At 42.4% G+C, this 24,945-nt stretch overlaps 1 protein-coding gene and 1 long non-coding RNA gene across 5 annotated transcripts in view; one reads left to right on the top strand and one right to left on the bottom strand.

The window, feature by feature from the left end:
• Positions 1-24,945, top strand: part of MYZAP (myocardial zonula adherens protein) — a 147,064-nt gene that overhangs the window by 37,626 nt on the left and 84,493 nt on the right. For all 3 annotated transcript variants that reach the window (XM_056572413.1, XM_056572414.1, XM_056572412.1), the window contains one exon: positions 1,315-1,404. In XM_056572413.1, coding sequence (XP_056428388.1) covers positions 1,315-1,404 — 90 coding nt within the window. The remainder of the gene's footprint in view (positions 1-1,314; positions 1,405-24,945) is intronic.
• The window catches only part of LOC130368573 (uncharacterized), a 178,585-nt gene that overhangs the window by 15,980 nt on the left and 137,660 nt on the right, over positions 1-24,945 (bottom strand). For both annotated transcript variants that reach the window (XR_008892509.1, XR_008892507.1), the window contains one exon: positions 1,346-1,380. This is a non-coding gene — a long non-coding RNA (uncharacterized LOC130368573). The remainder of the gene's footprint in view (positions 1-1,345; positions 1,381-24,945) is intronic.

Below are 24,945 nucleotides of genomic sequence, written 5' to 3' on the forward strand. Positions count from 1 at the left end.
GAAATTGAAGGACGTGTATCTACTACTAATGCACTATGTGAACTATTCATTTATAATCACAACACAAAAAAAGCTGGAGCGCCAATTATTATTGCCTGTACTGTATAAATGTCGCTTCTGAATACTACAAGAATTAAGATGCTGATGACATTTTGTCCAATACATATATTACTGTTGTGATGAACGGACTGAGCAATAATCTATTTACTGTGTGGAACGGCTCAATATATTGTGGTTCTTATAATTACTGCATGATGTGTATGGTGGTCTACGAGCACAACACAGTTGTTATGAAGTCGGAATAAATGTGTGCGGTTTTCCGAATTACATAGCAAATAGAGACATTGCGACCTGTAGATTATATAGACAGCTAAAGTGCGGCTGTTAATAACAGGCAACTCGGGTTCATGTTTATGTTTGGTGTATATCCAGGAATGAATTAATGCATAAGGTGTACAATATATACTGTGCTGAATGGACATGTGGAACCAATTGTCTATACAGCTGCGTTTTTCTCAGTAACAGACCTATGTATTGCGGTTCTACCTATAGCCGCTTATACACATTCATTTTAATGGATGAAAGATAGAGTGTTCAATATTGTGTAGAACAACGAGATGACTATAAGGCTAGGTTCACACTGCAGAATTTCTGGGCAGAATTTCTGCCAGCGATCGAGCCGGCGGCACTAGGACCGAGCAGACTGCATTGCTGCCCCCATAGACTGCAATGCACTTCTGGGTGGATCTTTTGGGAGATCTTTTAAGAAATGCATTGCCATCTATGGGGACGGCAATGTAGTACGCACGGTCCTAGTGCCGCCGGCTTCATCTCCAGCAGAAATTCTGCCCAAAAATTCCACAGTGTGAACAGAGAACATTGGTCAATGTTCTGTGGATTTAAGGATTTAGAGAAGTACGGCTATATGTACTCAGTGTGAACTGCAACCTAGATGTGTACTACATATATGTCTTCATGAAGCCTGGCAACTTTCTGAATTGATATTTTTTTTATGAAGTTCACTGACTAGGTATGTGTGGATCATACATATTTTTTGGATTGTATGGTGGCCCTATGAAAAATATACATATTCTTTAAATATATTTTTCACCTTTTTCATTGTGTGTGATATATTTTTATCCTATGCATTAAAAGCTACGTTTAGAGGTTCCCTACTGGTCTATTTTTTTGTATTTCAATTGGTAGACCTAACCATTTAACATTCTCATTTCAGTGCTTATACATGTACATATAGCATGACAAAATATTATTTTTAACAATATATAATGTGTGCCATCATTTTGTGGTCTATAGGGGAACATTTGTCGGCTACGTCTAACATTACCTGTCGATGGGGCCTCAAAAACAGAACAGAAAGATCTGAAGAAAGAAAATCAATTGCATGTAAGTAAATTGGTAGTAACTTGTTAACTATAACCTGTTATTGCCACTGGCAGAAGAGTGTGACAGCCCATATAATGTATGTAAATTAATTTCAAGTTTAACATATCTTTTGTTTTAACTGTTGCCAGAATTCATGTTATTTAAAAGGACCCGCCTATTGCTTAAACGTGAGGCATATTGGATTCTTATGCTGGAAACTAGATTTCCAGCAGGGATGAATTATAGAAATGATCTGGCATATATCTATTGATACTCATGTTGCCTATTTATTTTTAGGGTCAATATACAAGTTTACCTTTTGGCCGTGATATGTGGTGTATAGTGAGTTAAGGTGAATTAAGCATCAGATGTGTAGGGTCATGTGGCCTCTGATCATGTGACCTTTGATAAGGTTGCCAGTGTATATAAGCAGCTCGAAGCATGTAGATCATGCACCAAGATTAAAGGCTTTTGACAGCCCGAAACGCGTCGGTGGACATGAGATTTTAACTCACCATGCACGTTTGATTTTGTTTTGCACTTTTTTACCTTTTTCTTATTTTATGGCTAATCAATAAAGGAATTTTTTCACTTCCAAGTGGAGCTGGAGCTTCCCCGTTCTCCTCCCCCCTCCCCTCCCCCTACCTCTCTTTGGATCTGGACTATGCAATGTTGTACACACAGTCTAATTCAACAGCAAGAAGTTGTATAACTGACTGAAATTCCAGCTCATTCTGCGCTTAGAAGTCCAATGGTTTGTCCTAAGTAGAAATTGGTAGCAATCTCTGTATGCATGCTTATACATTAAAGAGACTACCCATTGGATGCCTATGCACAGAATGAGCAGGGATTTAAATCTATAGGTTAAGATATCCTGAATCTCTTCCCACAACATCAAATATCAATCTGATCTGCCCCCCTGCTGTATAACATGATGCCTACAGATTTGACAGCACTTTTTCTGTAGACTGGTTCCCTTTAAGGAGAAAAAAAAAACACGAATCACAAAAAAACGAATGTCAAAACTGGAGTAGTTTACAATATAATACTGCAAAAACATTCAAATCCAGGAGAATCCAAGACTCCATTTTAAATTACTGGCATCAACTGTTTAATTCAGTGTCTGAAGATGGTTCCCTAGATTGAGTTCACAATTAAGATCCATAATATCAGAAGAGAAGGCCTCGGCTGAAGAAATCTGTGCATGATGTTTCCAGTTTAGGATTCATCTGAGAAGAGGATTAGTGTCAAGTAACTTTATTTTTATACTGTCTGTATTGAGATAACAATAAAACATATGGGACATCATAAAGGATGCACCGTATACTACAATTTTCCAGTGGAATTCCTCCTCTGGCATTGTTAATTGATATTTAAAAGGTAAAAACTCCATGACAAAGAATTGTCTTAAAACACTGACATGCTAAGCTGACCAGCAAGGCGTCAAATATGTATGTAAGCCAAGTAAATAAAATGTTTACGAGTCTAGAACACATTCCTCGGATGTGTTAACTGCTCTATAAGTGGGATGGACACAGAAGTTTAATGATTCATACATAATATTCATTGAAGAACAAGGTAAACCATAGTAATCGTCATTGCTACATATGAGTAAAGATCCAGTAATAGGACACTACTAATAATACTTAGAAAATGTAAAATATGTGTAGCTTACTTAGGATAAAAGGAATAATGTGCTTGAGGTTAAAGGTGTTCACCCAAAAGGCCTAATGTAATATGTAGAAATTATAAATATAAAATATTTATGTGAACCAGTCCTCGAAAGCACAGGGGAGAAAAAAAAAGACTAGTGAAGATAGGATCCAATAGATGGTCTTTATTATATAAAAATGGGTATATATAACCAATCACCTAGCAGGGCCCTTGCTAAAGGTGAATGGCATATACTAGGTATAAAATGGGTAAAATAAATGATTAAATAACACAATAAAATTAAGATAAATATGATGGATAAGTAGCACCAAAAAATTGAAAATTAATCAGTATCTGCTGGATATATCAAGAAAAAACGTTCTCGGTCCATATAGTTCATAGGAATAATTCAACAGAAAATCCACAAAGAATGTCCAGAATAGAAAAGTCTCAATTAGTTCAGGTATATCCAGAGTAGCGGATATATAGTAGCAAAGGTAGCGACAGTGGCTACAATAAAGGGTTCATAGACAAATCTTCAGTAATAGCGGTGATGTGCCTGTCAAAGTTATACCTTTGTTGCGACTAAGTTAATAATGCAGACAATGTAGCAAACACTGTCAGCGGTGGAAGTGTTAAGTCTCGGTGCACAGCACCACTCACCCTCCTTCTGAATCCTCAGGTCCGGGCTGGCACGGCTGAGTCCGGCACTTTGGATATCGGTGCCCGCCTGAGTGGTATGCTGGGTGAGTGGCTGGGTCTCCGGGGGTCCGAGTGTCCTGGGTTGGCACGGGAGGCGTCCGGCCTTGGGAAAGATGATGTCCAGGAGTAACTCTGCCGACCGGGGCTGTGAGTAGATGCAGGGAACAGGTGGTGCAGGTTGCATGTGTGAATAAGGCCCTAACAGCACGCGTGCAGCAGTGGTCCCAGAATCGCAGGCATCCAGCTGTTGCAAATGGAATATGGCAGATACGGTCTGTTTAAAGTTATATACACTTATGGATAAGGTGCAGATATTGGGCTAGACGCGTTTCAAGGCCGCAGGCCTTTTCTTCAGTAGCTATGGGTATGGATAAAGGGTGGAAAGGCTACTTTTATATAGTCTCCATACAGTGATGTAATACTAATTGGAAAAGAAGAAAATGTGGAGACTGGAAGTTTTAAGTGTGTTGTAAAATCAGTGATGGATCCAGATAGAGGATGGGAATAGAAAAAAAGAAAACAAAAGGTTAGAGATGAAGAATTAGATATATAAGTGTGAGTGTCAGATGAGATGTGTAGAATGATGAAAAAGAAAAAATAATGGTGATTGGGTATGTATAAAAATACACTATGGATAAAGATGTGAGTTAAAATGAACCATAGTGGAAAACATGAGAAAAAATATGAATAAAATTCCTAAAAAGTTTTGTAAAAAATGTTGATAAAAAATTGAACAACTGCAATTAAAATCTGATAATGTATTAATGATGATGTAAATGATACATGAACATATAATTTATAATATGTATTGTAGAAGAATAAGTGTGTATAAAATTAATCCGCAGTGGGAAAATTAATAAAAAATATGGTTATTCATAGGAATGGGAATGGATAAAAAATTAGATGAATATGATATTAAAGCAGGGAGGGGGCACTCAAAGGAGAGGTCCATAGACATCTTCTGTAGATAGTCTTGGGGAGGCTCACCCCCAAGGGCCGTCATTGGTGTCGATAAACGGCCAGCCAGTGATGGGTCGTGAGGGAGAGCCACGCCGCAAGATAAGATCAAGGGAACCCAAAGACTTCAAGTTCTGCGTTCAATCCTCTTGCAATAATGGTATCGAAATCAAAAATCTTTCTTGATTCCGCTTTGGACATCTTCATAATGTAGTCCCCACCTCGCCAACATCTTCTTACATTTGGATGGCTAGGAAAAAGAGGTCTGATGGATTTTGATTGTGATGTTCAATGAAATGGAGGGATAGTGGATGTGTTTTTAACCCTTTTTTTATATTATGTGCTCTGAAATGCGTGATTTTAATTGTCTCTTCGTGCGGCCTATGTATTGTTTTCAGCATGTGCACTGGATTAGGTAGATTACTCCCTTGCTGTGGCAGGTAAGACATTCGGATATTTTGTGTGTATAGTTGTTAGATGTAGAAGTTATTTCAGTGATTTTTTGGGGGGAAGTTGGTAATTTTACAGGCTGAGCAAGTTCCACATCTGTGGAATCCTTTAGTTTGTAGCCATGTGGATGTTTTGGGTTTAGTTGGTTGTCTGACAGTAGGGGCGACTTGGATGCCCAGATTTGGGGCTTTAGTGTAAACTATGGGTGGGTGTAAGGGGATATTTTGTCCGATGATTTTATCCTTCATTAAAAAATGTCAGTTGTTTTTGATGATCCTTTAAATTTTTTTGTAATCTTTGTTAAACGGTAAAATTCTTTTTGGATCGTCAATTTGTGATAATTGATCTCTTTCTTTAGGAATAAAAATTGATGATCTATCTAAAATACGAATTTGGTTAAAAGATTTATCTAAAATGTTTTTTGGATAGTTTTTCTCCAAGAATTTATCAGTAAGAGTTTGTGCTTCTTCAAATTTAGTCTGTGAAGTACAGTTTCTTTTAAGCCTGTGGTACTGGCCCATTGGAACGTTTGAAAGCCATCTGGGTAGGTGGCAACTGTTGAAAAGGATAAAGCTATTTTTGGCTACAGGCTTATGGTACGTACTGCAGGTTACATTATCACATTATCCATTATCACAAATTGACGATCCAAAAATAATTTTACCGTTTAACAAAGATTACAAAAAAATTTAACGGATCATCAAAAACTGGCATTTTTTAATGAAGGATAAAATCATCGGACAAAATATCCCCTTACACCCACCCATAGTTTACACTAAAGCCCCAAATCTGGGCATCCAAGTCACCCCTACTGTCAGACAACCAACTAATCCCAAAACATCATCCACATGGCTACAAACTAAAGGATTCCACAGATGTGGAACTTGCTTAGTCTGTAAAATTACCAACTTCCCCAATCCCCAAAAAAATCACTGAAATAACTTCTACATCTAACAACTATACACACAAAATATCCGAATGTCTTACCTGCCACAGCAAGGGAGTAGTCTACCTAATCCAGTGCACATGCTGAAAACAATACATAGGCCGCACGAAGAGACAATTAAAAACACGCATTTCAGAGCACATCTATAATATAAAAAAAGGGTTAAAAACACATCCACTATCCCTCCATTTCATTGAACATCACAGTCAAAATCCATCAGACCTCTTTTTCCTAGCCATCCAAAATGTAAGAAGATGTTGGCGTGGTGGGGACTACATTATAAAGATGTCCAAAGCGGAATCAAGAAAGATTTTTGATTTCGATACCATTATTCCAAGAGGATTGAACGCAGAACTTGAAGTCTTTGGGTTCCTTTGATCTTATCTTGCGGCGTGGCTCTCCCTCACGACCCATCACTGGCTGGCCGTTTATCGACCCAGTGACGGCCCTTGGGGGTGAGCCTCCCCAAGACTATCTACAGAACATGTCTATGGACCTCTCCTTTGAGTGCCCCCTCCCTGCTTTACTATATATTTTTATATCATATTCATCTAATTTTTTATCCATTCCCATTCCTATGAATAACCATATTTTTTATTAATTAATTTTCCCACTGCGGCTTAATTTTATACACACTTATTCTTCTACAATACATATTATAAATTATATGTTCATGTATCATTTACATCATCATTAATACATTATCATATTTTGTATTGCAGTTGTTCACTTTTTTATCAACATTTTTTACACAACTTTAGGAATTTTATTATCCATATTTTTTCTCATGTTTCCCACTATGGTTCATTTTAACTCACATCTTTATCCATAGTGTATTTTTATACATACCCAATCACCATTATTTTTTCTTTTTCATCATTCTACACATCTCATCTGACACTCACACTTATATATCTAATTCTTCATCTCTAACCTTTTGTTTTCTTTTTTTCTATTCCCATCCTCTATCTGGATCCATCACTGATTTTACAACACACTTAAAACTTCCAGTCTCCACATTTTCTTCTTTTCCAATTAGTATTACATCACTGTATGGAGACTATATAAAAGTAGCCTTTCCACCCTTTATCCATACCCATAGCTACTGAAGAAAAGGCCTGCGGCCTTGAAACGCGTCTAGCCCAATATCTGCACCTTATCCATAAGTGTATATAACTTTAAACAGACCGTATCTGCCATATTCCATTTGCAACAGCTGGATGCCCGCGATTCTGGGACCACTGCTGCATGCGCGCTGTTAGCGCCTTATTCACACATGCAACCTGCACCACCTGTTCCCTGCATCTACTCACAGCCCCGGTCGGCAGAGTTACTCCTGGACATCATCTTTCCCAAGGCCGGATGCCTCCCGTGCCAGCCCAGGACACTCGGACCCCCAGCCACTCACCCAGCATACCACTCAGGCGGGCACCGATATCCGAAGTGCCAGACTCAGCCGTGCCAGCCCGGACCTGAGGATTCAGAAGGAGGGTGAGTGGTGCTGTGCACCGAGACTTAACACTTCCACCGCTGACAGTGTTTGCTACATTGTCTGCATTATTAACTTAGTCGCAACAAAGGTATAACTTTGACAGGCACATCACCGCTATTACTGAAGATTTGTCTATGAACCCTTTATTGTAGCCACTGTAGCTACATTTGCTACTATATATCCGCTACTCTGGATATACCTGAACTAATTGGGACTTTTCTATTCTGGACATTCTTTGTGGATTTTCTGTTGAATTATTCCTATGAACTATATGGACCGAGAACGTTTTTTCTTGATATATCCAGCAGATACTGATTCATTTTCAATTTTTTGGTGCTACTTATCCATCATATTTATCTTAATTTTATTGTGTTATTTAATCATTTATTTTACCCATTTTATACCTAGTATATGCCATTCACCTTTAGCAAGGGCCCTGCTAGGTGATTGGTTATATATACCCATTTTTATATAATAAAGACCATCTATTGGATCCTATCTTCACTAGTCTTTCTTTTCTCCCCTGTGCTTTCGAGGACTAGTTCACAACATAGCTATCACGCCCCCTCCCGTAGGCTTGCATCGAGGGGCGGAGCGTGACATCACACGGGGGCGGAGGCGTGACGTCACACGCCGCCGGCCCAGTGGTCGCCCGTAATCAGACCCAGAGCGAACACGCCTCGGGGACTGATTACAAACGGGGTGCAGCGTGCATGATCACGGGCATCCCCAGCAGTGGGACTCCCGCGATCAGTCATCTTATCCCCTATCCTTTGGATAGGGGATAAGATGTGTAAGCACTGGAGAACCCCTTTAAGGACCACAAAAACAATTTAGTGATTATTCATGAAGGCCTGCCTGAATACTAATTGAGCCATGTAAAGACTTCTTATACTAGCACCGATCTATGAGATCTGTGCTAATACTGGGGAATAGTTTGGCCCATCAATCTAAAAGGGTCCTTAGTCTACCAGCCACCCTTTGCAAAGTAGGGGGAAACATAAGTTTTATCTCAGCTTGCCTCATGCCTCCATTGTCCCTCATCAACTCTAATGACATGTTACATATCTTTAGTTTTAGTGAAGAATAAAACAGACTCCCACTTCAATAACTCTCTTTCTGCGGGGCCTTTAAAAACGCAGGGGCCGCTGGGAGGTAGCGCACGCAGGGATGTCACTGATGTCCCGTGCGTGTGCCCACAGGAGCAGAGAGGAGCGGAGAATCGAGGAGGAGGATGCAGCGGCACGTCAACTTCAGTGCTCAGACCTCTGCTCTTACAGTCCCGAGACCTACTGTTATGGCCTATAGGCCATAGAAGTAGATCATGACCCCTGACTGGAGGAGTGGTGGTTGGAGCACTGAAGTGGGGCAGTACACAGACATACAGCCTCCAGCCATACACTATATATGGCTAAAAGCTGTGTGTCTGTGGGGGCCACTGCCTACCTAATGTTGGGGAACTATACTGCCAACCTAATGTTGTGGAACTATACTGCCAACCTAATGTGGGGGGAACTATACTGCCAACATAACTATACTGCCAATCTAATGTGGGGGAACTATGCTGCCAACCTAATGTGGGGGAACTATTCTGTCAACCTAATGTGGAGGGAACTATGCTGAGAACCTAGTGTTGGAATCTATGCTGCCTACCTAGTGTGGGGGAACTATGCTGCCTACCTATTGTGGGGGAACTATGCTACATACTTAAAGGGGTACTCCACTGCCCCAGCGTTCGGAACATTTTGTTCCAAACCCTCGGTGCGGGCTTCAGGGATTGTGACGTCACACCACACCCCCTCAATGCAAGTCCAAGGGAAAGGGCATGTCGACCACTGCACGATACTCCTGAGACTAGACTCTGGATCCTCCCCTGATTGGACTAACAGTATTTTGTAGAGACATGCTTTTGTCAAAAGGATTTCTAAGTTCATAAGCAGAAAACACAGGTTACATCTCAGAAGATGATCCAGCACAGGCTATAATGATAATACGCTAAGCAACTCAAATACACATGTCCTCTGTTCTTGCAATCATAAAAAATATAATAAAATATAAATAAGAATCATTTTGACTTCTAATGTCACTTGCTTGTCTCTTTCTAAAGTTTCCATTCAGTATCTTTGTTTTAAGGTCAAGAATGGAGTGACCTGTTTGGGTAAAAGGGTGTCCAACTGGTGATAGATGAAAAAGCTTTGTAGATTTATCCATTTATTGAGTTTCATACTGGTTTCACCAATATAACACCCTATTTCACACCTCATGAATTGTATCATGTATGAGATGTGAAGGAGTATAGTCCCTTAACGTCCTGTTGTTGTAATGGCTTTATTCTTTGTACAAATGTGTTGGAGAAGTTTACAATGAGATCTAGAGCATGGTTTGGTCTCATTATCTATGTGTTGCTTTTCTGTGGGTAATATTCTGTTAACCAGCTTTTGTTTTAAATTAGATGGTTGTCTGAAGGCCAAGATGGGAGGTTCAGGGAAAATTCTTTTACTACCTCATCTTCTGCTAATATTAGATGCAGGTTCTTGATAATTTTGTGGGCAAGATTATATGTGGCTACCAGATGACTCACAAAAAGGATCAAAACAGGTGCATTCTACATACTTCCCAAAATACATACTTCCTCTAATTCAAAAATCTGTGAACCCAGGCATGCCAGTAATAACAGGTATGGATACATTGACTGAACAGATTTCTGGCTTTGTAGAACAGCAGTTTCATACAGGACGCAACTGATTTTACCTACAAACTCAGCCAGACTAGAAACTTGCCTGTCACCTCCATACTGGTAACAATGGATGTAGAATCCCTGTGAATTAACATCCCACACAAAGAGAGAATAGACACATGCTCCCTGTTCCTCTCATCCCAAACCCACAACCATAAATACAGCCCTCAAATTATTACTAAACTCATAGAATTTATCCTTACACACAACTACTTCACCAATGACATACAAGATATCTGCAAATGGCAGGCACTGCAATGGGGACAAGGATGGCACCACAATAAATCAATCTATTCATGATTGACCTAGAACAACAATTTCTAGACACAACTTTACAAACCCTACAGATACAACTGCTACATTGAAGATATTTTCATTACTTGGACAGAAGGAAAAGAAAAACTTTTATGATGTATTTAACAAATTTAGTTAATCTATCTATTAAAGGGATACGCCTTTGAAAAACACATGATCTCAAATCAGCTGGTGCCAGTAAATTTATATAGAAATGTAAAAATCTTAATCCTTCCAGTACTTATCAGCTGCTGTATACTACAGAGAAAGTTGTGTAGTTCTTTCCAGCCTGACTAAGTGCTCTCTGCTGACACCTCTTTCAGTGTCAGGAAATGTCCAGAGTAGGAGCAAGTTCCCATAGCAAACCTATCCTGCTCTGGACAGTTCCTGACATGGACAGAGGTGTCAGAAGAGAGCACTGTGGTCAGACTGGAAACAACTACACAACTTCCTGTGGAGCATACAGCAGCTGCCAAGTACAGTAAGGATAAAGATTTTTTAGGAATTTACTAATCTGTTTAACTTTTTGGCACCAGTTGATTTAAGCCCAAAAATGGACTTCTGTACAGGAAGTGTGAACTTCCTGGACACTACTGTAACAATAAACATGGACACCCTACACTACAGAAAACCCACAGACTGATAACTATCTACACAAATCAAGTTTTCATCCTTCACACACTAAGAACGGCATCATATAAAGCCAGGATACAAGGTACCATCGCACATGCATCTACAAACACTATTTGAGAAATTCCAAAAAAAGGATACAAACCAAGGTCTATTAAAGAAAATACACTCCCCTTCTTCAAACACCATGTGAACACCTGCTACAAAACAATGACAAACATCATCACGCATACCACTGGCAGCCACATACAATCCTGTTCTTAAAGAAATACGCAAAATCATCAAGGACCTGCAGCCCGATATTAGCAGAAGATGAGGTAGTAAATTACATTCCTCCTGAACCTCCCATCTTGGCCTTCAGACAACAGACTAATTTAAAACAAAAGCTGGTTAACATAAAATCACCCACAGAAACAACACACACAATAGGACCAAACCGGGCACCAAACTTTGCTGTAAACTCTGCATACAAATCAGCACAAAGAGTGAAGTCACCCACAACAACATTATAAAAGGGTATTCCAGGATTTTTTTTTATTATTTGACTATGCTACAGGGGCTGTAAAGTTAGTGTAGTTCATAATATAGTGTCTGTACCTGTGTGTGACAGTTTTCTCACAATTCTTCTGCGATTTTCACCCCAATATTTATTTTTAACAGCATACTAAATGACTGATCACAGCTCAAGCGGGAATTATGATATAACAACTGTACACAGGAGCCCAGGCTAGCCTCACTCTGCAGCCGCTTGGGCTCAGACATATTTTCTTCCCGCTACCCTAACATAATAACGGGGACACTGATTTACATCCCCCTGCTTGTCTCCCACCCGCCCATGCTGCACATCTCCCATCTGTCTGCTATATGTTGCAAGACTTCAACTCCCAGCATGCTCTCACTGTAAGGGCATGCTGGGAGTTGTAGTCTTGTAGTGAGCGGGAGATATGCAGCACAGGTGGATGGGAGACAAGGGGGGGGGATGTAAAGCAGTGTCCCTGTCCCCTCATTAAGTTAGATAGAGTAGGGGGGGAATAGCATCAGATGGAGCCTCTGCGGCTGCAGAGTGATGCCAGCCCGGGCTCCAACACGGCACCGGCAAGTATTTCTATCCATATGTAATTTCACATTTCCCGCTGGGTCCCGTGATTGTCTGGAACTGAACAGCCAACCACGGGACCCAGCGGGAAATTTGATATTACAGTAGATATAGAAACTCCGCGGCTCCGTCTGCGGGAGTCCAGGCTGGCATCACTCTGCAGCCGCCCGGGACTCCTGCAGACGGGCTGGGAGATGTGCAGGAGCCGTCCCTGCCATTACTATGGTACATGCTGAGGGATGGCAGAGATGGCTCCTGCACATCTCCCGGCCCGGCTGCCGGTTATGCCAGCCCGGGCTCCCCTTTCTACGGTGTCACAAAGTTGACTGTAATTTGAAATTTCCCACCGTGTCACGGGGCCCAGCGGGAAATATGAAATTAACAATGATTTTCTGATCACTGCGGACCAGGGAGTGGAGCGCATTTCCACCCGCTTCCCTGGTTTGCTGAACTACAACTCCCAGCATGCCCTTACAGTAAGGGCATGCTGGGAGTTGTAGTTGTGCGGCGGGGTCGGTGACAAGCTTATCACCTGCTGCACAACTACAACTCCCAGCATTTCCTTACTGTAAGGGCATGCTGGGAGTTGTAGTCGTGCTGCACGGAAGATGCGCGAGTGGGTGAAAATAAATGTATTAACCTATTTTTCTAAAAAAAAAATTCTCATTTCAGATCCGTGTATCCTGTGGACTACTTCGGATTCAGTGGACTGCGTCGATGACCAGCGTTTTTTTCTTTCTGTTAATGTTAATAAAATGGTTAATGAGGGCTTTTTGGGGGGGGGGGGGAGTGTTTTTTTAAATACATTTTTTTTTTAAACATGATTTTTTTTAAATTACTTGACAGGCTTAGTATTGGAAGCTGTCTAATAGACGGAATCCATTACTAAGCCGGGGCTTAGCATTAAGAAAAACAGCTAGTGCTAACCCCCAATCATTACCACGGTATCCACTGCCACAGGGGTGCCGGAAGGAGCCGGTACCAACAGGCTCAGAGCAACAAAAATGGCGCTCCTGGGCCTAGGCGGTAACAGGCTGGCATTATTTAGGCTGGGGAGGGCCAGTTACAATGGTCCTTGCCCCCCTGGTAGCATCAGGCTGTTGCTGCTTGGTTGGTATTTGGCTGAAAATAAAAATAGGGGGAACCCTATGCGTTTTTTTATATTTAATTTTTTTATGCAAAAAAAAAAAAAAAGCATAGGATTCCCCCTATTTTTATTCTCAGCCAAATACCAAGCAGCAACAGCCTGACATTAGCAGCGATGATCATTGTTACTGGCCTTCCCCAGCCTAAGTAATGTCAGCCTGTTACCACCTAGGCGTGCCATTTTTGACGCTCCAGGCCTGTTGGTACTGGCTCCTTCCAGCACCCCTGTGGCGGTGGGTACCAGGGTAATCACTGAGGGTTAGCACTAGCTGTTTTTGTGGTTAATGCTAAGCCCGGCTTAGTAATGTATTCCGTCTATAAGACAGCTTCCACTACTAAGCCTGTCAAGTAAATAAAAAAACACTTAAAAAAAATGTATTCCAAAAAAAACTCCCCCAAAAGCCCTCTTTAACCATTTTATTGACATTGAACAAAAAAAAAAAAAAAAAAAACGCTGGTCACCATACTCCTCTGAATGTAAAGTAATCCACAGGATACATGGATCTGAAATGAGAAGCAAAAAAAAAAAAAAAAAAAAAAAAAAAAAAAAAAACATTTAGGGGGAAAACAAGTGGTTCAAAAAATGTAAAAACACACACACTCTAAGGGCCCCACTGTTATACAAGAAGATACCAATATTATAATTAGCACATGGTAGATGTGAAACCCAGAAGCTTTAAAGGAAAAACCTGATAAACCAGGTTATAGTGCGGGTAAGCAGGGGACTGATGCAGGGTCTGGGACTACTATACCTACCTGCAGACCGGAGCCCCGATCCTCTGAAGGTCCGTCTCTTCCAGCGCTGACTTGCGATTTGAGGCGGGCCCGCCGGCTAGATTTAAATATTCGCCGGTCACTAGGCATGATAGGGTTATACAGCAGAATCCAGGAGATGAAGGGGGTTAGCGGAAGAACTGAGAGCCAAGACACTAAACTCAACAGGTAAGTTACTAAGAACTATCACAAGCAGGTACAAGTACAAAGGATCAGATGAACCAAACAGGATATAAATATAAGACACTGTTCACACTGGGACACAGAACCAGGATACCAAACAGGAATATGGAATACAGAGCACAGGTAACAAGCAAGACATAGTGTGAACACCGACAAAGCTGAACACACAATACTAAAACCGACTAATATAACACAGACTAAAAAACAAGGAGCATGCTATATCACCATGGCTAAAACTCAGATATCACAAGATAAAAACAAGGTGCAAGCTCAAGCAAACATGGAAGTGCATTAAACACAGACATGAAGGCATTAAACTAACAGACATAGTATTGCACTGAATAACCAGCAACTAGAATACAGACTGAGCTGGAGTTATATAGCCACACCCGCCTAGCACATGGGTGAAAGGCTTAACTCTTCCATGCCTGGAAGAAAAGCACAGAAAACAGATAATGCATGAAAAACAAGGTCTGAACAGGGCCTAAAACAGAAAAATGCAAAAACAAATGGACATTACACCGGTGAATCGGGTTATAGTACGGGTGACCGTTTTCCTTTAATTCTCATGTGTTACATGACAAGCTGTCTTCTTCCATTCTAAGTATCTTCCAAACAGCTTAAGTATTTGGAAAGTAACAGCCAATGCAGGTAACATATCAAAGGTTACACTATCAGCACTCTGCTGGTACATGTTTATTACACTGGGCAAGTGGTCAGTAGAAAGATGCATAGCTCAAACCTCCCCCATTTTTGAAGTAATACTCAATGATATCATACCAAGTTCTCTAGGATTAAACCACTCCCACTTAATGTCATGACATGCTATGTAGGAGATCTTTAATCCCCCTGTATCCATCTATCTTAGGTATACACCTAGGCTTTTATGTTCTCATTCCATATATTTTGGCTGCCTTTCTAAAGCACCGCGTATACAGTAAGTGAAAATTGATAAACATTATCCAACAGTTTAAGAAAGTGTGGCACCCAGACTTTTGAGACAAAGAGGTCTATAATTCATGCAGTCTGTGCATGTAGATATACCAGCTTACCCATTAACCCCTTAAGGACCAAGCCCATTTTCACCTTAAGGACCAGAGCATTTTTTGCACATCTGACCACTGTCACTTTAAGCATTAATAACTCTCGGATGCTTTTACTTATGACTTTGGTTCCGAGACTGTTTTTTCGTGACATATTCTACTTTAACATAGTGGTAAATTTTCTTCGATACTTGCATCATTTCTTGGTGAAAAATGAGAAAATTTAGCATTTTTCTAACTTTGAAGGTCTCTGCTTGTAAGGAAAATAGACATTTCAAATAAATTATATATTGATTCACATAGACAATTTGTCTACTTTATGTTTGCATCATAGAGTTGACATGTTTTTACTTTTGGAAGACATCAGAGGGCTTCAAAGTTCAGCAGCAATTTTAAATTTTTTCACGAAATTTTCAAAATCTGAATTTTTCAGGGACCAGTTCAGTTTTGAAGTGGATTTGAAGGGCCTTCATATTAGAAATACCCCATATATGACCCCATTATAGAAACTGTACCCCTCAAAGTATTCAAAATTACATTCAGATAGTTTGTTAACCCTTTAGGCGTTTCACAGGAATAGCAGCAAAGTGAAGGAGTAAATTCAAAATCTTCATTTTTTTACACTTACATGTTCTTGTAGACCCAGTTTATTAATTTTTACAAGGGGTAAAAGGAGAAAAAGACCCCCCAAATTTGTAACCCAATTTCACCTGAGTAAGGAAATACCTCATATGTGGATGTAAAGTGCTCTGTGGGTGCACTAGAGGGCTCAGAAGGGGAGGAGCGACAATGGGATTTTGGAGAGTGAATTTTGCTGAAATGGTTTTTGGGGGGCATGTCACATTTAGGAAGCCCCTATGGTGCCATAACTGGGGAAAAAAAAACACATGGCATACTATTTTGAAAATGACACCCCTCAAGGCAAGTAACAAGGTGTCCAGTGAGCCTTAAAGGGGTTGTCCACCATAAGGTGATTTTAGTACGCACCTGGCAGACAGTAATGGACATGATTAGGAAGGATCTGTGCATGTCTTGGGGCTAAATGGCTATGTCATGAGATACCATACCATAATACTGTGGCTAGCTTTTTGTGAACTGTTTTTTTCTGTTTGACTTTTCTTTTTGTAACTACAAATCCCACAGTTCTATTGTCCTCCCTCCCACACATCAACCACCCCACCCATTGAAACATAAATGAGCTGCAGACCTGAGGTTTTCAATCAGGGTGCCTACAGCTGTTGCATTAGTTGCAGATTGATCCCTCCACCCATTGAAGCAGACAGGCTCCCTGTCATCAGCTGACTAGTGAGTCAGGTCTCTGCCGCATTGCAAGCTGGGAAAAATCTGAGACAACAGTCATTTTGTAAGGTGCTAAAAATAAATATTGGGGTGAAAATCACAGAAGAATTGTGAGAAAACCATCACACACAGGTACAGACACTATATTATGAACAACACTAACTGTACAGCCCCTGTAGCATAGTCAAATAAAAAAAAATCCTGGAATACCCCTTTAACCCCTTAAGGACCAGGCCATTTTACACCTTAAGGACCGGAGCGTTTTTTGCAATTCTGACCACTGTCACTTTAAACATTAATAACTCTGGAATGCTTTTAGTTATCATTCTGATTCCGAGATTGTTTTTTCGTGACATATTCTACTTTAATTTAGTGGTAAAATTTTATGGTAACTTGCATCCTTTCTTGGTGAAAAATCCCAAAATTTGATGAAAAAAATGAAAATTTTGCATTTTTCTAACTTTGAAGCTCTCTGCTTGTAAGGAAAATGGATATTCAAATTATATTTTTTTGGGGTTCACATATACAATATGTCTACTTTATGTTTGCATCATAAAATTTATGAGTTTTTACTTTTGGAAGACACCAGAGGGCTTCAAAGTTCAGTAGCAATTTTGAAATTTTTCACAAAATTTTCAAACTCACTATTTTTCAGGGACCAGTTCAGTTTTGAAGTGGATTTGAAGGGTCTTCATATTAGAAATACCCCATAAAAGACCCCATTATAAAAACTACACCCCCTAAAGTATTCAAAAAAACATTCAGTAAGTGTATTAACCCTTTAGGTGTTTCACAGGAATAGCAGCAAAGTGAAGGAGAAAATTCAAAATCTTCATTTTTTACACTCTCATGTTCTTGTAGACCCAATTTTTGAATTTTTGCAAGGGATAAAAAGGAGAAAATTTTTACTTGTATTTGAAACCCAATTTCTCTCGAGTAAGCACATACCTCATATGTCTATGTTAATTGTTTGGCGGGCGCAGTAGAGGGCTCAGAAGGGAAGGAGCGACAAATGGTTTTTGGGGGGCATGCCGCATTTAGGAAGCCCCTATGGTGTCAGGACAGCAAAAAAAACACATGGCATACCATTTTGGAAACTAGACCCCTCAGGGAACGTAACAAGGGGTAAAGTGAACCTTAATACCCTACAGGTGATTCACGACTTTTGCATATGTAAAAAAAATATATATTTTTTTTACCTAAAATGCTTGGTTTCCCAAAAATTTTACATTTTTAAAAAGGGTAATAGCAGAAAATACCCCCCAAAATTTGAAGCCCAATTTCTCCCGATACAGAAAACACCTCGCATGGGGGTGAAAAGTGCTCTGCTGGCGCACTACAGGTCTCAGAAGAGAAGGAGTCACATTTGGCTTTTTGAAAGCAAATTTTGCTCTGGGGGCATGCCGCATTTAGGAAGCCCCTATGGTGCCAGAACAGCAAAAAAAAAAACCACATGGCATACCATTTTGGAAACTAGACCCCTCGGGGAACGTAACAAGGGGTAACGTGAACCTTAATGCCCTACAGGTGTTTCACGACTTTTGCATATGTAAAAAAAAAAAAAAAAATTTTACCTAAAATGCTTGTTTTCCCAAAATGTTTACATTTTTAAAAAGGGTAATAGCGGAAAATACCCCCCCAAAATTTGAAGCCCAATTTCTCCCGATTCAGAAAACACCCCATATGGGGGTGAAAAGTGCTCTGCTGGCGCACTACAGGTCTCAGAAGAGAAGGAGTAACATTTGGCTTTTTGAAAGCAAATTTTGCTCTGGGGCATGCCGCATTTAGGAAGCCCCTATGGTGCCAGAACAGCAAAAAAAAAACACATGGCATACCATTTTGGAAACTAGACCCCTCAGGGAACGTAACAAGGTGTAATGTGAACCTTAATACCCTACAGGTGTTTCACGACTTTTGCATATGTAAAAAAATATATATATTTTTTACCTAAAATGCTTGGTTTCCCAAAATTTTTACAATTTTAAAAAGGGTAATAGCAGAAAATACCCCCCAAAATTTGAAGCCCAATTTCTCCCGATTCAGAAAACACCCCATATGGGTGTGAAAAGTGCTCTACTGGCGCACTACAGGTCTCAGAAGAGAAGGAGTCACATTTGGCTTTTTGAAAGCGAATTTTGCTCTGGGGGCATGCCGCATTTAGGAAGCCCCTATGGTGCCAGGACAGCAAAAAAAAAACACATGGCATACCATTTTGGAAACTAGACCCCTCGGGGAACGTAACAAGGGGTAATTTGAACCTTAATACCCTACAGGTGTTTCACGACTTTTGCATATGTAAAAAAATATATATTTTTTTTACCTAAAATGCTTGTTTTCCCAAAAATTTTACATTTTTTAAAAGGGTAATAGCAGAAAATACCCCCCAAAATTTGAAGCCCAATTTCTCCCGAGTACGGCGATACCCCATATGTGACCCTAAACTGTTGCCTTGAAATACGACAGGGCTCCAAAGTGAGAGCGCCATGCGCATTTGAGGCCTAAATTAGGGACTTGCATAGGGGTGGACATAGGGGTATTCTACGCCAGTGATTCCCAAACAGGGTGCCTCCAGCTGTTGTAAAACTCCCAGCATGCCTGGACAGTCAACGGCTATCTGGCAATACTGGGAATAGTTGTTTTGCAACAGCTGGAGGCTCCGTTTTGGAAACAGTGGCGTACCAGTCGTTTTTCATTTTTATTGGGGAGGGGAGGGGGGCTGTGTAGGGGTATGTGTATATGTAGTGTTTTTTTACTTTTATTTTATTTTGTGGTAGTGTAGTGTAGTGTTTGTAGGGTACAGTCACACGGGCGGGGGGTTCACAGTAGTTTCTCGCTGGCAGTTTGAGCTGCGGCAGAAATTTTGCCGCACCTCAAACTTGCAGCCGGATACTTACTGTAATCCTCCGCCCATGTGAGTGTACCCTGTACGTTCACATTGGGGGGGGGGGGGAACATCCAGCTGTTGCAAAACTACAACTCCCAGCATGTACGGTCTATCAGTGCATGCTGGGAGTTGTAGTTTTGCAACAGCTGGAGGCACACTGGTTGTGAAACACCGAGTTTGGTAACAAACTCAGTGTTTTGCAACCAGTGTGCCTTCAGCTGTTGCAAAAGCTACAACCCCCAGCATGTACGGACAGCGGAAGGGCATGCTGGGTGTTGTAGTTATGCAACAGCTGGAGGCATACTACTTTGGCTGGGGATTGTAGTTATGCAACAGCTGGAGACACACTGGTTTGCTACTTAACTCAGTGTGCCTTCAGCTGTTGCAAAACTACAACTCTCAGCAGTCACCGACAGCCAACGGGCATGCTGGGAGTTGTAGTTATGCAACCACCAGATGCACCACTACAACTCCCAGCATGCACTTTAGCTGATTGTGCAAGCTGGGAGTTGTAGTTACACAACAGCTGAAGGTACACTTTTCCATAGAAAGAATGTGCCTCCAGCTGTTGCAAAACTACAAGTCCCAGCATGCCCATAAGGGCATGCTGGGAGTTGTGGTGGTCTGCCTCCTGCTGTTGCATAACTACAGCTCCCAGCATGCCCTTTTTGCATGCTGGGAGCTGTTGCTAAGCAACAGCAGGAGGCTGTCACTCACCTCCAACGATCCTCGCTGCACAAGGTCAGTCCCTCGTCGTCTCCGCCGCCGCCGCTGCTCCTGGGGCCCCGATCCCAACAGGGGCGTCGGGGATCGGGGTCCCCAGCACCCGGGGTGCACGTCCCGCACCCGCTCACGTCCTCCGGAAGAGGGGCGGAGCGGGTTGCGGGAGTGACACCCGCAGCAGGCGCCCTGATTGGTCGGCCGGTAATCCGGCCGACGAATCAGGGCGATCGTGAGGTGGCACCAGTGCCACCTCACCCCTGCTGGCTCTGGCTGTTCGGGGCCGTCTCTGACGGCCCCGATCAGCCAATAATTCCGGGTCACCGGGTCACTGGAGACCCGATTGACCCGGAATCCGCCGCAGATCGCTGGACTGAATTGTCCAGCGATCTGCGGCCATCGCCGACATGGGGGGTCATAATGACCCCCCTGGGCGTTATGCCCCGATGCCTGCTGAACGATTTCAGCAGGCATCGGGGACCGGCTCCGCTCCAGATGGTTGCGGGGGGCCGGTAAAACACATGACGTTCTCATACGTAATGTGTCCTTAAGGACTCGGAAATGGAGACGTATGAGAACGTCATGTGTTCTTAAGGGGTTAACACCCCACAGGTGTTTTACGACTTTTCGTTTAAGTGCAGTGTTTTTCCCCAAATTTACCATTTTTACAAAGGGAGATGGGAGAAAATGCCACCCAAAATTTGGTATGGAAATACCCCATGCGTGGATGTCAAGTGCTCTGCTGGTGCACTACAATGCTCAGAAGAGAAGGAGTGCCATTGAGCTTTTGGAGAGAGAATTTGTTTGGAATGGAAGTCGGAGGCTATGTGCGTTTACATGTGACCCCATTTTGGAAACTAAACCCCTGACAGAAATAAAAAATTATTTTCCCGGACCACTGCTCCAAAAATTTGTCAGACACCTGTGGGGTGTAAATGCTCGCTGCACCCATTTTTTATTTCTGTCAGGGGTGTATTTCCAAAATGGGGTCACATGTAAACGCACATAGCCCCCGACTTCCATTCCAAACAAATTCCCTCTCCAAAAGCTCAATGGCACTCCTTCTCTTCTGAGCATTGTAGTGCACCAGCAGAGCACTTGTAGTTTCCAAAATGGGACAATTATTCTCTCCAAAAGCCCAATGGCGCTCCTTCTCTTCTGAGCATTGTAGTCTGCCCTCAGAGCACTTTACATCCACATATGGGGTATGTTCTTACTCAGAAGAAATGGGGTTACAAATTTCGGGGGGATTTTTTTTACCTATTTTCCCTTGTGGAAATGAAAAATTTAGGGTAACACCAGAATTTTAGTGAAATTTTTTTTTTCATTTTCCCATACAACTTTAACGAAAATTCGGCAAACACCTGTGGGGTGTTAAGGCTCATGATACCCCTTGTAACGTTCCGTGAGGGGTGTCGTTTCCAAAATGGGGTCACATGTGGATATTGTTTTTTTTTGCGTTTATGTCAGAACCCCTGTGCAAATCATCAATTGAGGCCTCAAATGTACATAGTGCGCTCTCACTATTGTGTGCCCGGAGAGCATTTTAAGCCCACAGATGGGGTATTTCCGTACTCAGGAGAAATTGCGTTACAAATTTTGGGGGTCTTTCTTGTCAAAATAAAAAGTATGGGGAAACACCAGCGTGTTAGAGTAATATTTTTTTTATTTTTTTACACTAACAGGCTGGTGTAGACCCCAACTTTTCCTAAGGGGTAAAAGGAGAAAAAGCTCCCCAAAATTTGTTATGCAAGTGCTCCCAAGTATGGAAATACCCCATATGTGGCACTAAACTGTTTTCTTGAAATACGACAGGGCTCCGAAGTGAGAGAGCGCCATGCGCACTTGAGGACTAAATTAGGGATTGCATAGGGGTGGACATCGGGGTATTCTACGCCAGCGATTCCCAACAGGGTGCTTAGCTGTTGCTAAACTACCAGCATGCCTGGACAGTCAGTGGCTGTCCGGAAATGCTGGGAGTTGTTGTTTTGCAACAGTTGGAGGCTCCATTTTGGAAACACTGCCAACCAGGGTCGGCGTTAGGGCGGGGCAAACCAGGCAATTGCCGAGGGCCCCCATCCCCCAGGGGGCTCCCTGCCGGCTGCTTAGTAAGGGGGGGGGGGGCAACTGTTTTAAAGTGGCCGCAGCGTTGGCTGCTTGTTAAAGATTAGCAGCCCGGCCGCGGACACTTTAAAACAGTGACCAGCTCCAGGCCCTGTGCCCGCAGGGGCCCTCGTCCCATTCGGGACATCCCTGTGTCCCGAAAAATCAGGACACAAGTATGCCCCGTTTACCTCATAGCGGCCCCACGTTAACTTTAAAAACGCAGAGGCCGATGGGAGGAAGCGCACGCAGGGACGTCACTGACATCCCGTGCGTGCCGCCATAGCAACAGTACAGCGGAGTGGAGCAGTGAGGAGGACGCACAGGTATGGTAAGTGACCAGCCGTCATCTTCAGTGTTCTGACCACCGCTCTAGCAGTAGATCGTGACTCTGGAGCGGTGGTCGGAACACTGAAGTGGGGCAGTAAACAGGCATACAGCCTCCAGCCATACACTGTATATTGCTGAAGGCTGTATGTCTGTGGGGGAACATACTGCACCTAATGTGGGGGACTACTGTATACTGCACCTAATGTGGGGAACTACTTTATACTGCACCTAATGTGGGGAACTATTTTATACTGCACCTAATGTGGGGAACTACTGTATGTATACTGCCCCTAATGTGGGGGGCTACTGTATACTGCACCGAATGTGGGGGGAACTACTGTATCCTGCACCTAACGTGGGGGGACTACTGTATACTGTACCTAATGTGGGGAACTACTTTATACTGCACCTAATGTGGGGAACTACTTTATGCTGCACCTAATGTGGGGAACTATTTTATACTGCACCTAATGTGGGGAACTACTGTATGTATACTGCACCTAATGTGGGGGGCTACTGTATATTGCACCTAATGTGGGGGGAACTACTGTATCCTGCACCTAACGTGGGGGGATTACTGTATACTGTACCTAATGTGGGGGGACTACTGTATACTGCACCTAATGTGGGGGGACTACTGTATACTGCACCTAATGTGGGGGGAACTACTGTATATTGCACCTAATGGGGGGGGGGGAACTACTGTATACTGCCCCTAATGGGGGGGGAACTACTGTATACTGCCCCTAATGTGGGGGGAACTACTGTATACTGCCCCTAATGTGGGGGGACTACTGTATACTGCCCCTAATGTGGGGGAACTATACTGCCCCTAATGTGGGGGAACTATACTGCCCTTAATGTGGGGAACTATACTGCACCTAATGTGGGGGACTACTGTATACTGCACCTAATGTGGGGGACTATTGTATACTGCACCTAATGTGGGGAACTATACTGCACCTAATGTGGGGGACTATACTGCACCTAATGTGGGGAACTATACTGCATCTAATGTTGGGAGCTATACTGCACCTAATGTGGGGGAACTATACTGCCAACCTAATGTGGGGGAGCTATACTCTTTACCTAATGTGGGGGGTACTATACTGTCTACCTAATGTGGGGGATCATACTGCCTACCTAATGTGGGGGGACTATACAAAAATACTGTACTATTCTGATCCCTATATCTCTTTTATCTTTCTGTATATGGGGATGTGAGGGTCATTTTTTGCGCTGTGATTTGTAGTTTTTATCGGTACCATTTTTGTTTTGATGGGACTTTTCAAATGCTTTTTAGATATTTTTTTTATAGTATTTGAAGTGACCAAAAATGTTCAAATCTGGTTAGTGCACTATTACGACTTTTGGGGCCCCACTTTAGATTTTGCCTAGGGCCACGCTAAGCCTAAAACCGGCCCTGCTGCCGACGATACGTTTTTCATTGTTATTTGGGGGGGGGGGGCATTGTAAGGGGGTGTATATGTAGTGTTTTTAGGGTACAGTCACACAGGCGGGGGTTTATGGTGAGTTTCCCACAGGGAGCTTGCGCTGCGGCAGATAATTTGCCGCAGATCAAACTTGGAGCAAGAAACTCACTTTAAACCCGCCCGTGTGAATGTACCCTGTACATTCACATGGGGGGGGGGGGGGGGGGGGGAATAAAAAACCTCCAACTGTTGCAAAACTACAACTCCCAGCATGCACTGACAGACCATGCATGCAGAGAGTTGTACTTTTACAACAGCTGGAGGCACACCGGTTACTTAACTGATTACCTAACTGATCTCCGAAGGGCATGCTGGGAGATGTAGTTATGCAACAACTGGAGGCACGCAACTACATCTCCCAGCATGGCGAGACAGCCGTTTGCTTTCCGTGCATGCTGGGAGTTGTAGTTTTGCAAGATTTAGAGGACCACAGTCAGTTTAGAAACCACCGCACAGTGATCTCCAAACTGTGGCCCTCCAGATGTTGCAAAACTATACATCCCAGCATGCCCAGACAGCAAATTGCTGTGTGGACATGCTGGGAGTTGTAGTTTTGCAAGATCTATAGGGCCACAGTTTAGAGGCCACTGCACAGTGATCTCCAAACTGTAGCCCTCCAAATATAGCAAA

This window comes from Hyla sarda, chromosome 4, assembly GCF_029499605.1.
Source record: "Hyla sarda isolate aHylSar1 chromosome 4, aHylSar1.hap1, whole genome shotgun sequence".
In the NCBI taxonomy this organism is placed as follows: domain Eukaryota; kingdom Metazoa; phylum Chordata; class Amphibia; order Anura; family Hylidae; genus Hyla; species Hyla sarda.